This window comes from Lissotriton helveticus, chromosome 9, assembly GCF_964261635.1.
Source record: "Lissotriton helveticus chromosome 9, aLisHel1.1, whole genome shotgun sequence".
NCBI lineage: Eukaryota > Metazoa > Chordata > Amphibia > Caudata > Salamandridae > Lissotriton > Lissotriton helveticus.
Window position 1 is genome coordinate 535,790,371 of NC_136070.1, and position 14,612 is coordinate 535,804,982.

The following is a 14,612-nucleotide window of genomic DNA, read 5'->3' on the forward strand; positions in this document are numbered from 1 at the left end:
TCTACCCTGCACCACTCCACTCTGCACCCCTCCACTATATGTCACTTCATTCTACTCTGCAACACTGCTTTCTATGCCACTGAACTCTACGCCACTCTACTCTGCACTGCTCCACACCACTGCCCTCTATGCCAATCCACTGTAATCTAATCTGCAACACTTCACTCTACGCCACTCTACTCTACATAACTGCACTCTACGCCACTTCACTCTACTTTGAAACAATCTACTCTGTGCCACTATTCTACGCTGCTGCACTCTACACCACTTTAATCAAAACCAATACATTCAATGTCACTGCACTCTATGCCAATCTACTCTGCACCACTGCACTGCACTGCACGCAACTATGCTCTACGCCACACCATTGCACTCTGCCACTTTCCTCTGCACCACTCTATGCACTGAACGCTACACCAGTGTACTCTACACAATTGCTCTCTACAACACTACTCTGCAGAACTGGTGATGGATAGAATGCTTGAATTAATCTGACGATCACTCTGGGATGCATTCCAGTCCATCATTTTAAGCCCACCATCCCGCGCTAGACAGAGGCCTGCCTCTGTGCATAGTGCTCAAACTGAGTTGCACTGGCAAGGGCCAAATAAGTGGAAACCATTCTGTCAATGCTTCTGTTCATTTCTGGAGGGAGCCTCGTCTGGCACTTCGGTATGAAGAGTTCCTGTGAGGAGCAGGGCAGGGCCAGACTGGCTACCGGGCAGTTTGGAATGCTGCTGAGGTGGGGGCTGATTTCGTTGATGGGGACCTGCGGGTACTAAACGAAATTCGTTTTGCTTTCATTATTTCGAAGCACACGCAGGTCTCCATGAACGAAATCAGCCCCCACTGCTGTGAAATCAGCCAGCAGCTCGGCAGCATTCCGAACTAACCGGTAGTCAGTCCGGCCCTGGAGCAGGGTCAGTACTGTTTGGCGTAAGGCGAACCACTGTCTAGAGTGGCATTGTGGGCAAAAAATCATACAGCAGGGTCAGTACTGTTTGGCGTAAGGCTAGGCTGTCTAGAGTGGCATTGTGGGCGAGAAATGATGTGTGGAAATGCAGTCCTGGGCGAACACCAGTGGCTGGGAAAAATATCTAACATTCTATCCATCACCTTGCTGTTTGTCACAGCTTCTGAATGAACATCAGAGTTGGCACAGAGCCAGCCACTATTTGGACTCACCTTATACGGCTGACTGCTCCACCCCTTCTAGCCTCTCAAAAAGTCCTCTGCCTAGCACATAAATGTCCACAAGTCCTTATAATCCTGACTGCTTCCATGAATATGTAATATATTCATTCTGTGCATCATAACAAAAGGTGTGTCAGCAAACAGTGCAATCACCTGAAGGTTTATTGGCACTCTAAAGCAGATATTTAGTGTTACACATCACAGTGGTAATCATTGGATTGACCGTGGGAGAATAAAAGGCTGAGTGGAGCTGCCGGGAATCAAACCTGTTACCATGGGGTCAAACACATTAACCTGGCAGCTGAACATTCAAGCAATTGCTTCAGTCGATGTGCAACTAGATATTTAAAATTGTCTTCAGACAGAGGTGTAGAAGGACCAGTTTTTTTCTGTTGTATAAAAATAACCATGACCATTCAGCTTCTTGACTCACCCGTTAAAAGGAATTATGACTTATTTTTAATGACCTGGCTGTATGGGGAGATACTGTCCAGCTACTGAAAAGGAGACTAAAACTAGACACTATGGGGCTTATTTACAAACCCTTTGCGCTGCCAATTCGCCACTTTTAACATGGGGGAAAGTGGCGCACCTGTGGCGCAAGGGGCTTGTAATTAAGCCCCTTTATATTCAATGTGGTGAGGTGATAAATGTGACATTTTCGACTGACATTTACCACAGGACCTTGCCAAAGAGTGCCTCTGCTGTTCTAACTCTTGGAGCCAGGGTAGGTGAGAGAAATATCTGGAGGTTGAATGATTTCTGCTAATCGATCTGTTATCCTGGAAAAAGTAGAAAAGGTTATTAAATTGTGCTTGTAACAAAATGGAACTGAAGTGGTTTCTTGAAATTGCATTTTTGAGGACTACCGACAAATGCATTAAACTAACAGTCACTGTAATATGTTTGAAAGAGAAGTGGGGAAACAGATGAAGGAAAAATGTTTAGAATTGGGAAGGATGAACAAGCAAATCAGTGAAAATAAACATAAAAGATAAATATTATCCTATAGAGCTCAGCTTAATACATTACTGGCTAACATAGCAGATCAAACTCCAGGACAAGGAAAAACCAAACTTATAATGATAAAAGTAACACATCTATCAAAACTATTAACATGCACATTGAAAGCCAGCCAGAGCTGAAGTACCGTTATGCAAACAAATGACTCTCAAAGATATTTGCCATACAAGGTTAGGGAAAAGGCAAACCTTTTAACATGTGTTAATTCGTATGCACAAGAATTGACTTGAGTATTTAATCAATAGGAAATATGTTTTAAAACAAATAAAATAATAATAATAATAATAATAATAAAGGTCTCCATGTTAACAATCCCATAAATGAAAGAAGAATGAGGTACTGATATAGAAACAAGGTATCCTTTCTTCAGCTTATAGAAAAACTGGAGTATTACTTCGAACCGGATTGATCATCAACTTTTTGAAAAGAGGCAAAATTGTTAGTTCATTGCCTAATCGCATAGCAAGACAAACATAAATTAGAGAGCTTCTGATACAAACCTGTAGCAATAGGTAAACAAGAGACTGGGGCCTTATGACAATCACGCAGGGTGCAAATAGAAAGGTGTGTCTCAAAATGGCCAATCGCGGGGGGTTTACACAATGACTTGCCTAATAAACTCTAGTTATGCAGGTCGCTATTTGTGCCGCCTTGCAATTGGTTACCAATGCATGGATGATGGCCTGCAAGTAACATCAGACCACCATCCCTGCAATTGCATCCCCAAACGGCAAACCATTTTTTAAGCAGCCTTTGTTCCTTGAAGCAACAGGTGGCCCTTGAAAAATATTTCCCGTTTGGGAAGACATCCTTTGCTGCCCGCAGTAGTCCCTGACCACCATCCACTCCCCCGGAGACCACCTAACGCTATTCCCAAAAGAGGAATGTCTCTGACAAACGGAGACAGCATCCTCTTTGCGTATGATTTACTACTTCGTTTGAGGTGCCAGTAGGCACTTCAGTGGTTTGCAACCATAATTGTATTAGAAAACCATTGATACATCACATTCAAATTCGTAGGTAGAATAGAAAGCCCCTTGCTAATTGAGAGTCAGAATTTGTTGCAAATCTAATTTCGCAATTCAGAAAGCGTGCTGCCCTTATTATCCAAATCACAGGGTACGCAACCACAACATTGATTTGTTACCTGAGGCCATATTTCAGCAAAACCAAATACAAAGTAGGTGGTGAATGATGTAAACTTACCAGTGAAAGAAGGGTTTTGTATTCAGATTTCTTTCTCTGGATACAAAAAGGTATTTTAAGTATGAAATGTAAGTTTATTGTCTGATTAATTAAAATCATTACAATTAAAACAAAATTAATAAAATGATCCCGTAAACCACTGTAACTGGCAACTCAAGATTGGTCATGTGCAAATCAATCTCAGATATCTGTGCAAATGGATACTAAAGTGCTTAACTTCTGACTTGTGAGGCTCAGTTCTCTGAAAAGTACATTTCTACCGGTATTGAGCAAATACAAATCATTCACAGCCTATACAGAAGAAACAATTGCTAAAATACTTAACGTTATTACTCTGTCAGTCAATCATATTTGACAATATGCATGAGCTATTCATTATAGGACCTGTGCAAATGGTTACTAAAGTGCTTGACATTGATTTGTCATATTTTAACTAACTATCTGTTTCTGGTTGTCAATAGGACATACATAAAACAATACATTTTAGACAAATTAATAGAATAATTTCTTAAGCCGCTATACTTGTTTGATAACACTAGATTAGGCATGTGCAAACCATTCTCAAATATCTGTGCAAAAAGATGCTAAAGTACTTAATTCTGCTTTGAGGAGCTCAATTCTCTTTAAAGTACATTACCACTTGAAATGGAGCAAATATAAATCATTCCCAGCTTATAAAGGAGAAATAATTGCTAAAAAACTTAACATCAATACTCCATCAATCACTCGTTATTTGACAGTATTAACGAGCTGTTCATTCTAGTGCTCAACATTAATTTGCCATCTTTTAACTTCTTATCTGTTTCTGATTGACAATAGGGCATAAATAAAACATACATAAAAACATTCAAAAAGGGAATGCAAAAAGTGTGTTTAAGGTAAGGATGTAAAAATTCCACCTCTGTCAAAAATTTAACACAAAGGCAAATAAGGGGGAACTGTCGTGCCGGATAAGCATAAAATAAGTGCTTGTTGACATGTTCTTACTCCTGCTTTTAAAAATAAAGGTTTTAAAATAATTCTGTGAGCATATAACACGTTTGGGCAAAGGGTATATGGTCAGCTTATTTGGAAGTTCCTTAACAATAGTCAAAGTTACAAAATTGGTGTTAGTTCATATTCAGGGTATTCTCGAGGATCACTATAAACTTCTTTTATCAGTGATCTATGTGGACAGGGAAATGCAGAAGGACTGCTCTGATTATCTTTCTCTTAATCAATGAACCCTTCACCCAAATATCTTCCAGAACTATAATATTAAGGGAATGATAATAATACTTGTGGAGAACACACTAGCATTTTTAGAGGGTGACAGGACGTTTATAATTAAGAATTTGCAATGAACTCTCCTAAGTGTTGTAGAGGAGCTGAAAGCTTTTTATGAAATGCCTGATTTTTTAACATACTTGTCGAAATTGAAAGCAGTTTTGGCCCTCTCAAATATTTGTAATCCAGACTGGAAGAAATGCCTATCCATTATCTAGTCGGTAACATTATATGGATATTGACATCCTAAATTTGACATTTATATCAGTTAGAAACAGATTTACCCCAAGACCCTTGACCCTGCTCTCAGGCAGGTCGCTCCCCTCGCCGCCGCAACAGCTCCACCTGTTGTGAGTGGCCCCCCCAGCCTGCTGCTGCTGCCGGACGCAAGTTCGAGGCTCGCTCGCTGTGCCTGGCTTTGTATTGGTTCTTGACTGTTTTGCCGCCTGTGTTTTCTTTCATCTCCTTTTCCCCTCTGGTGTTTCTCTGTGCCCTGTATTTGGTTTTGTAGTGTTTTCTGGACTGTTTTTTGCCATCTGTGTTTGCTCCTGTTCCTTTTCACCCTCCCGTGATTTCTGTGCCCTGTTTTGCCCTCTGCTCCCTCCGCCATTCCTCACCCGTTTTTTTCCCACCGATGCGTCCCTGCGGCCCCGCCCCCCTGCTCGCCCACCCGCTCCCGCCTCCCAGCTGCTCCTCTCTCCCACCTCCACTTATATGGCGCCTGCTGCGTGGTGAAAGGAGCGACCCTTGACCCTGCTCTCAGGCAGGTCGCTCCCCTTGCCGCCGCAACAGCTCCACCTGTTGTGAGTGCCCCCTCCCAGCCTGCGGCTGTTGCTGGACGCGAGTTCGAGGCTCACTCGCTGTGCCTGGCTTTGTATTGGTTCTTGACTGTTTTGCCGCCTGTGTTTTCTTTCATCTCCTTTTTCCCTCCAGTGTTTTTCTGTGCCCTGTATTTGGTTTTTGTAGTGTTTTCTGGACTGTTTTTTGCTATCTGTGTTTTCTCCTGTTCCCTTTCTCCCTCCCGTGATTTCTGTGCCCTGTTTTACCCTCTGCTCCCTCCGCCGTTCCTCACCTGTTCTTTTCCCGCTGCGTCCCTGGGGCCCAGCCCCCCTGCTCGCCCACCCGCTCCCGTCTCCCAGCTGCTCCTCCCTCCCACCTCCCCTTATATGGCGGCCGCTGCGCGGTGAAAGGAGCGACCCTTGACCATGCTCTGAGGCAGGTCGCTCCCCTCACCACTGCAACAGCTCCACCTGTTGTGAGCGCCCCCCAGCCTGCTGCTGCTGCGAGGCTCGCTCGCTGTGCCTGGTTTTGTATTGGTTCTTGACTTTTTTGCCGCCTTTGTTTTCTTTCATCTCCTTTTCCCCTCCGGTGTTTCTCTGTGCCCTGTATTTGGTTTTTGTAGTGTTTTCTGGATTGTTTTTTGCCATCTGTGTTTGCTCCTGTTCCCTTTCTCCCTCCCGTGATTTCTGTGCCCTGTTTTGCCCTCTGCTCTCTCTGCCATTCCTCGCCAGTTTTTTCCCCGCCGCTGCGTCCCTGCTACCCCGCCCCCCTGCTCGGCCACCCGCTCCCCCCTCCCAGCTCCCCTTATATGGTGGCCGCTGCGTGGCCGCGCGGTGCGGGCGCACCGCTGGCGCACCGAAGCGCGCCTAAGGCAAACCCATCTGCGCCCGTCCGCGTCTGGACCGCGCCCATCGCCAGAACCCCTGGCCCCCATGAACGCCACGACACCCGACACCGCTACGATGCCAGCACCCTCCACGTACTCAACATTGGACGATCACCCTCCTGCTTCCTGGCCCCCCCGAAACGCATGCAAGGACCCTTCATCTGCCGGAAGTGCAGCTTCACCAGCATCCGACCTGCAAATCCACCCACCGGGAAAGAACCCAAACACCTCAGATGCATCCTTCTGAACACCCTCTCCGCCTGCAAACACGCCGTTGAACTCTGGGACCTACTCGACTCATCCTCCCCAGATCACCCGCACCAACGGAGTAGGAGGAGGAATCACCATCGTCCACAGGAACACTCTCAGAGTCTCGACCAACAGGCAACACCCTCAGCACCGCCGAACAGCTGCACTTCCAGATCCACACCGATCCCAACATTACCCTCAGAGGAACCATCATCTACAGACCCGCACGAACGCCGACCACAGTTCAGCGACTCCATCGCCGACTTAGTCAGTACACACGCCCTCGCCTCCACGGACTACATCCTTCTCGGGGACCTGAACTTCCACCTCGACAACCTCGACAACCTCGGACTCAGACAACTCGTCACAACACCCACCCACTCCGACGGTCACACACCTGACCCCATCTTCTCCGCTAGCTCCCACATCTACTTCACCCACATCACCGAACCCCACTGGACCGACCATCGCTGCATCCACTTCACCTTCCGGAAACCTACCACACACCACCACACCCAACAGATCTCCTGCCGCTGCTGGAGCAAAGTCACCAAAGACCAGCTAACCACCACCCTTGCCCGGAGCCCACCCGCCGACCCCACCAACCCCGACACCACCACCCGCAACCTCAGACAATGGATCGATGACTGCACCAACACCCTCCCCGCTCAAGAAACCCCCCAACAGACACACCAGCAAGAAAGCCAGCTGGTTCACTGAAGGCCTCCAAGCAAACGTGTCGAAAGCTTGAGAAGACATGGCACCGTGAACAGACACCGAATAGCTACACAGCCCACAAAATCACCAGCCGCAGACACCACCACCTCATCAGATCTGCCAAAAGGGCCTCCTTCAAAGACTGCCTAGACAGCAACGCCCACAACAGCAAAGAGCTCTTCAACATCGTGAAGGAACTCTCCAACCCCAGCTCCAACGACATCCCACCTTCGGAAGACCTGTGCGACTCCCTAGCCACCTTCTTCCTTCGCAAGATCGCTGACATCAACGACACCTTCAACGTCACGACCGCCCCGACAACCACCGAGACCTCCATCCCCACGGCCGCCATCCGCACCAACCACCTGCTCGCCTGGACCAACATAAACGACAATGACACCATCAAAATCATGAACACCATCCACTTCGGATCTCTGTCAGACCCATGCCCACACCACATCTTCAACAAAGCCAGCACCACCATCGCACCCCATCTCCGGAAAGCCATCAACATCTCCTTCGAGACAGCGACCTTCCTGGAGAGCTGGAAGCACGCCGAGATAAACACCTTACTCAAGATACCCAAGGCTGACCCCAAGGACCTCAAGAACCTCCGACCCATCTCCCTGCTCCCGTTTCCAGCGAAGGTCATCGAGAAGACCGTCAACAGACAACTGACCCGCTACCTCAAGGAGAACAGCATCCTGGACCCATCCCAGTCCGGGTTCCGCAGCAACCATAGCACAGAAACTGCCCTCATCGCCACCACCAAAGACTTCATGGCCCTGCTGGACAACGGAAAAACCGCGGCCCTCATCCTCCTGGACCTGTCAGCTGCCTTCGACACCGTCTGCCACCGCACCCTATGCACACGCCTCCACGACGCTGGGATCCAAGACAAGGCTCTGGACTGGACCACCTCCTTCCTCTCCGGCAGAACCCAGAGCGTCCGCCTCCCCCCTTTCCGCTCCGAAGCCACCGAGATCATCTGCGGCGTACCCCAGGGCTCATCCCTCAGCCTAACATTGTTCAACATCTACATGGCACCGCTCGCCCACTTCGCCCGACTGCATGACCTCAACATAATCCCCTACGCAGACGACACCCAGCTGATCCTCTCCCTCACCAGGGACCCCCTCACAGCCAAAACAAACCTCCACGAAGGAATGAAAGCCGTTGCTGAGTGGATGAAGAACAGCCCACTGAAGCTGAACTCTGACAAGACGGAAGTCCTCATCCTCTGCTCCACCCCCTCGGCCAGGGACGACTCCTGGTGGCCGACCGCACTGGGAACAGCTCCACCACCCACCGACTACGCACACAACTTAGGGTTCATCCTCGACTCTACTCTCTCCATGACAAAGCAGGTCAACACCGTCTCGTCCTCCTGCTTCAACACCCTCCGCATGCTCCGCAGGATGGTGGATTCCCACAGAAACTAGAAGAATGGTCACCCAGTCCCTCGTCAGCAGCAGGTTGGACTACTGAAATGCCCTCAACGCAGGAGCCTCGGCCAAACTCCTGAAACGACTCCAGCGCATTCAAAACGCCTCTGCTCGCCTGAACCTTAACATCCCTCGCCGCAGTCACATCCCACCCCACCAGAGAGACCTGCAATGGCTCCTCGTCATCAACAGGATCACCTTCAAGCTCCTCACCCACGCACACAAGGCACTCCACAACACCAGACCAGCATACCTCAACAGACGATTAAGCTTCTACATTCCCTACCGCCAGCTCCGGTCTGCCGACCTCACCCTCGCCACTGCCCCCCGCATCTAAAGGGCGACCTCCGGCGGCAGATCATTCTCCCACCTCGCCGCCAAGACCTGGAACACCCTCCCCATCCTCCTACGGCAGCCCCAGAACCTGCTAACCTTCAGAAGACTCCTCAAGATCTGGCTATTCGAGCAGTAGCAGCATCCCCCACCCCCCAGCGCCTTGAAACCCTCACTGTTAAGTAGTGCGCTTCACAAATGTCCTGATTGATTGATTGATTGAAGACTCATATCTCTCTAAGTGGGCAAAGCATGGGCTACAGTGGCTCAAAATTATATCTAGCATCAAATTGTACCCAATTCACTACCACTGTATGTGTTATAGGTTTTCCCCATCAAGACCATAAAAATACATAAATAGTCACCTTCACAGGAGGATCATTGACTTCTGGGTAAAAAGCTCCTCTTAGGATTTGGGGTTGATTTGCTGTGGCTCTAAATGGACCTTGGTTTCCCTTGTGGTGTACCGGCGGGGCGGATAACAATGGCTCAGGTGAGAATAATAAGACAACACTGCAGTGTCAATGAGAGCTGCGGGGCAGGGCAGTGTCTTGGCACTTGCCCTGCAAGTGAAGTCGATTTCAGGCGTGAGATGGAAGTTAGTTTGTTGCAACTACATCAGAAGTTGACCTTCGCTTCATACAAGTTAAGATTTCCGACAGCTTTAGGAGCACAATTCAGATACATATGGGCCTAAGTGTGAAGTAAGCAACTCACATTATGTAGCATAAAGCAGAAACATAAGTTGTACAAGAGGCAGTAAAAAAAAGGTGAAACTAGCAAACATGTAGACTTTGAAACGCTGAGTAGAGATGGCATATAGACACTGTTCATATGATCACGTACAGCTATAAAGAAATGGATGATAATATCGAATAGTAATACATAAATGCTTCGACAAAGTAGATGGAAAGAAACCTCCCTGTTAACAGGTGACTGGAAATATGGGACCAGATCAACTAGAACGTCCACCCGTGTGCAAAAGGAAGAAAATGCACATACGTTATGTTACAGCTCATATCAAACAACCAGCCATCAGGCACTTTATAAGTGTGCCTTTTACCCTCTACCTAAACATATGCACCCATTGACAGGACTAAGCAGCCTAGCTTAGCTATGCAAGAAAAGATGTAATTAGCTGATATCTTTAACTTGGTTTTGATTGTAAATACTTTGTATGACAGTTAATGTCTAAATGAAAAAGAAAGGGTGTAAGTCTCTGTTGTGTCTTTTTTACTGTCGTTCCAGCGGATAGCATGGCTGTTCTTGCGAAGGAAGTCTACCACTGCGGCGCGGAACTCCTTTCTGATGGCATGGCTGGCCTAAACCAAAGCAAGATTCTCCATCATCTGATTGCTGGGCATCCTGTGCTTGTGCCGTATCCTTTGATTGTGGGGTCTATCTTTTTTATTGTAAAAAAAAGTCTATTGCTTTAGTAAATTATACTTATTCCAAACAGGTTCTGTTCTTCAAAATCCCCTTCCAAAAGGGCGGCTAAAAAAACTGCCCTTTAAATTATGCTATGTCCAAAACCTCATTTATAGGTAGCTATAGCTCTAAAAACGAGTGCAAATATTATTTGGGCTCAATCTTAGAGTTGTATAATTATGAGTGGCGCTTACGTACTTACACACGTTTGGTGCTTGATTTTAATACAAGCAGCTTGTCAGAGTTGAAGCCAAGCACAAAATACACAGGAAAAGCAGTAACAAAGGACACAGATACAGTTTCCCTTGTTATACTACAGGTTTCCCACAAAATTATAATTTACAACGACAAGCTATGCAGTGGCCCTGGTAAATGATATTTGCACCCCGTATTTATTTACACTATTTAGACCGTCTAAATCTCAACGAGAGACTGCTTCTTCCTCGGGTCTATCCATGATTAGGCAGTCCATCAACAAAACGTATATCATCCAGTGACAGCAAAACGGTGATGGAGAAGTGCTTCGTCCAGCACATGCTCTCACCCAGCTTCTGCTAGACCTGCTGTCAGAAAGCAAACTCATCGTAGGTTGCAGCACATATAATGAATAGACATGAGAAAATGGAAGATAGAAAGAAGCACCAGATGGGCAAACAAACACCTTGGGAATCCTATATGACAAGCTCTTTCTCGCTGGTTCCCACAGTTCCTGACTCACAGGACTGGGCATTCTTAGGCATTGCCTGCTTAGTGTTCGGCACTGATTTCCCTAAAATGCAATTAACTGAGTTGCAGTCCTAATAATCAAGTAGTTGCTCTCTTGAAAAAATGAGACACTAATCTTGTATAATACAGACAATAGAGAACCTTGATGGAAAGCACTTTGCATTTGAGATGGAATCTGTTGTCTCTGTCTGGACCAGCAATATCCAGATTGCCAATGTGCCGCGTTGTAGGTGTCAAGTCATCATACAGAGCTGGTGATTGAAGCACTGGCATCAGCCTTTCTTCTTGGATTCCAACACTTCAGTTTAGATGTGAGCGATTCATCGTTGTTGCTGTGACAGCATTTTGCACTTTCTACTGCTTCAGACCACCATGTGGTTTGCATGACGTATGCATATTCCGGGAGTCTAGCAAGCTGAGTGGTTCGCAGTCCAATATGGTCATTTACCCGTAGCACCACTGAAGCCGTGGATTGGACCTTGATTCCTGCGTGTACCTTCTTGGCTTCAAGCAGTACATAGTGTCTGTCTTCGATGGTTGCACAGGTGAACCCTGAACCTTTGTGTTCCTAACACAGTGTCAGTGAGGCCAGTGGCCATTGGTCTGCATGTCAGTTATTCTGATGCCCTTTACAGCAAACATGCAGTGACCTAACGCTGTTCGGAGATTTCTCTAAAAACACATTCGACATAGAGCAGCGATTAGAGATTGTCAAAATATCGACACCCAGAATAAGTGCATGTAGACAAGTATAGATTTACTGTTCTTAACTCCACATCTACATACCTTGAAAATACATATATCAAGGTACAACATGTGAAGTTAAGTGTAGTAAACCTACACTTACCTTCATGAAATATTTGCTCTCAATATATTGTCCACGCAATATTCTTTCCTCTCTATTCTGATGAAAAACTAGGATTAGATGGGCCTTTAGCTCTACAATCCATTTAATTACCTGAGATATAAGTGACCTTCAAATGTCTCCACCCGCTGGTACATCCAGGGCAGGGTCTAGTCGTGTGGACTGTAGATTTCCCACAAATATCAGCTGTCATCTAGAAGACACTAAGAAGGTACAAAGCGAAAGTAGACTGAGCAGTCCTTGTTGACCCACCCAAAGTGATATGGCTGCAGATCCATAGAAACAAGCTGAAAAAAATGTTGGGTGGGCTAAGGAGTTTCTTTCCTGCTTCGCTTTTCACCATCTCCATTTTGAAGTTCTAGATAATGTGGGACACTCTGTTGTTAATTCTTTCCGAATATTTATAGGGCGCTTATACTGGAGACTAATATTGGTAGAAGATCTAGGGCCAGATGTACGACCGTGGAAATAGCGCCTTGCAAACTGCGAGTTTTTTGCGACTCGCAATTTGTGAGGCGCTATTTCCAATGTACAACAGTGTATTTCACACTGTTAGCGATTCCCAATGGGGTCGCAAATAGAGAGGCTCATGAATATTAATGAGCCTCTCGCAATTTGCGAACCCATTGGAAATGGCAGGCCCTCTCAGGTATGGTGGCCTGCTGGGCTCAGCAGACTACCATGTCTGGGACTGCTTTTAAATAAATCAGTTTTTTTTAATGCAGCCCGTTTTCCTTAAAGGAAAATGGGATGCATTTACAAAAAACACAATTGGAAACGTTTTCGTTTAATTTTTTAAGGGCAGGTGCCTGGGACCACTGCCTGCCCTTAAAAAATATTTTCCACTTGCATTTGCAACGGGGAAGGTGTCCCCTGGGGACCCCTTCCCTTTTGCGAGTGCATTACCACCCTCTTGAAGAGGGTGGTAATTTGTGAGTGTTTTAATTATGTATGCAAAACATTCTTACATGGGGTTGCGCTCGCTATTAGGAAGGGAACACCCCTTCCTAATAGCGAGTCGCAAAATCCTATCTTGCGAGTCGCAAAAAATTGCGACTCGCAAAATAGGGTTTGTACATGCCCCATGCTGTTTTTGTTTAATCTTAGATTCCTCTAAGAGCATTAGCTATTTATTTTTGCTTAATATTAGATTCCCCTAAGAGTATTAGCTATTTCAAGGATGTTGTGTGTTTCTGTTTTTTTTGTGTGTAGCAAATTATTGTCATCGCTTTATCATTACTGGCTAACAGCCCAAACTGGCTGTATTTGTCAGGATCAGGTAAGAGGCATACATGTTCGGCTGTCCCCTTTCCCACTGTCTTTCTAAGAGAATAAGAGTGGAAATGAAGGGGAAAGATAGCAAATAAAAGAGAGAGAGGAAGAGATAGTATACAAGAAGATAATTTCAGTCGTGGGTCTGTTTAAGGTTATGGGGGCATGCTCGTGGTAGTACGCTCTACTCCAGCTACATTCACGGGGGTTTGTAGGGGTCCATGAACTCGGCCAGTGATGCCCACATTCCTCTGGTTGCTGGCTTCCAGGGTGAGTTTGGCAGAGCTTTACTGTCTGCGCCTCTGAGGTACGTCACCAAATTAAGCCATTCTTTGAATGTCGCCTTGGCTTTATCCTTCAATTTGGACAGTACCATTTTCACTGCCGTTGTCAGTAGGAGATCTAACAGGTCCCTGTCGTGTTGTGAATCTAGTTCCATGGTCATAAACGCCGTGGTAAGGGTAGAGAATTCTGGCCTTAGTGTGCATCCCAGCGCTTTTTTATGAACGTGAATATTTTCTCCCAGGTCTTTTTAATTTTGGGGCAGTAAAAGATGAGGTGTGCTAAGTCCCCCTTTTCTACGTTGCAGTTCCAGCACAGGTCGTTATCCCTGAGGCCCAGTGCTGCAAGGCGAGCCGGGGTCCAGTGAGTCTTGTGTAGTAGCCAGAATTTTGTCTGAGCTAGTACTGGGAACATTTTGCTTCTTGAGGGGGAGGCCCAGAGGAGATTGAGTTTGCGCTCGCTATTTGCTGTGCCAAGTTGTTTGTTTGGTGGCGCTAGGGCGTAGTAGCTTGAATATGTGCAATACTTGGTGACCTACTCTGTTGAGTTTCGTCATGTATTGTATTATTGATGGATTGTGTACATCTAACTATGCTTTGGTCAATGCTGTTCTGATCTTTAGGGAGCTGTATAGTTCGATGTCAGGTAGGTTATATTTCTCTTTTAGTGAGGAGAATGCGACGTTGCCGCCTCCCTCTTCTAACTGAGCCGGGTAGGAGATTCCTATTGACTTCCATGTCTCTATGGAAAGGGGTTTTCCCCTGTATTTAATCTTGGTGTTTGCCCATAAGGCTTCCCACTTCGAGTTCTTTATACTGTGCTCCATTTTCCCATCTATTTTGAGCAGGGCTATTTTTGTGTTTCTGAGTATTAAAGCAAAAGTAAAAGAAAATGCAGTGATTACAAGTGAGTGGGTGTGTTGTGCATTGGGGGGTGGGGG

The 14,612-nt window shown here is 46.3% G+C and overlaps 1 protein-coding gene across 3 annotated transcripts in view; it reads left to right on the forward strand.

Moving 5' to 3' along the window:
* ACTMAP (actin maturation protease) overlaps nt 1-14,612 on the forward strand; it is a 282,045-nt gene that overhangs the window by 156,367 nt on the left and 111,066 nt on the right. For all 3 annotated transcript variants that reach the window (XM_078660402.1, XM_078660400.1, XM_078660401.1), the window contains exon 5: nt 10,348-10,477. In XM_078660402.1, coding sequence (XP_078516528.1) covers nt 10,348-10,477 — 130 coding nt within the window. The remainder of the gene's footprint in view (nt 1-10,347; nt 10,478-14,612) is intronic.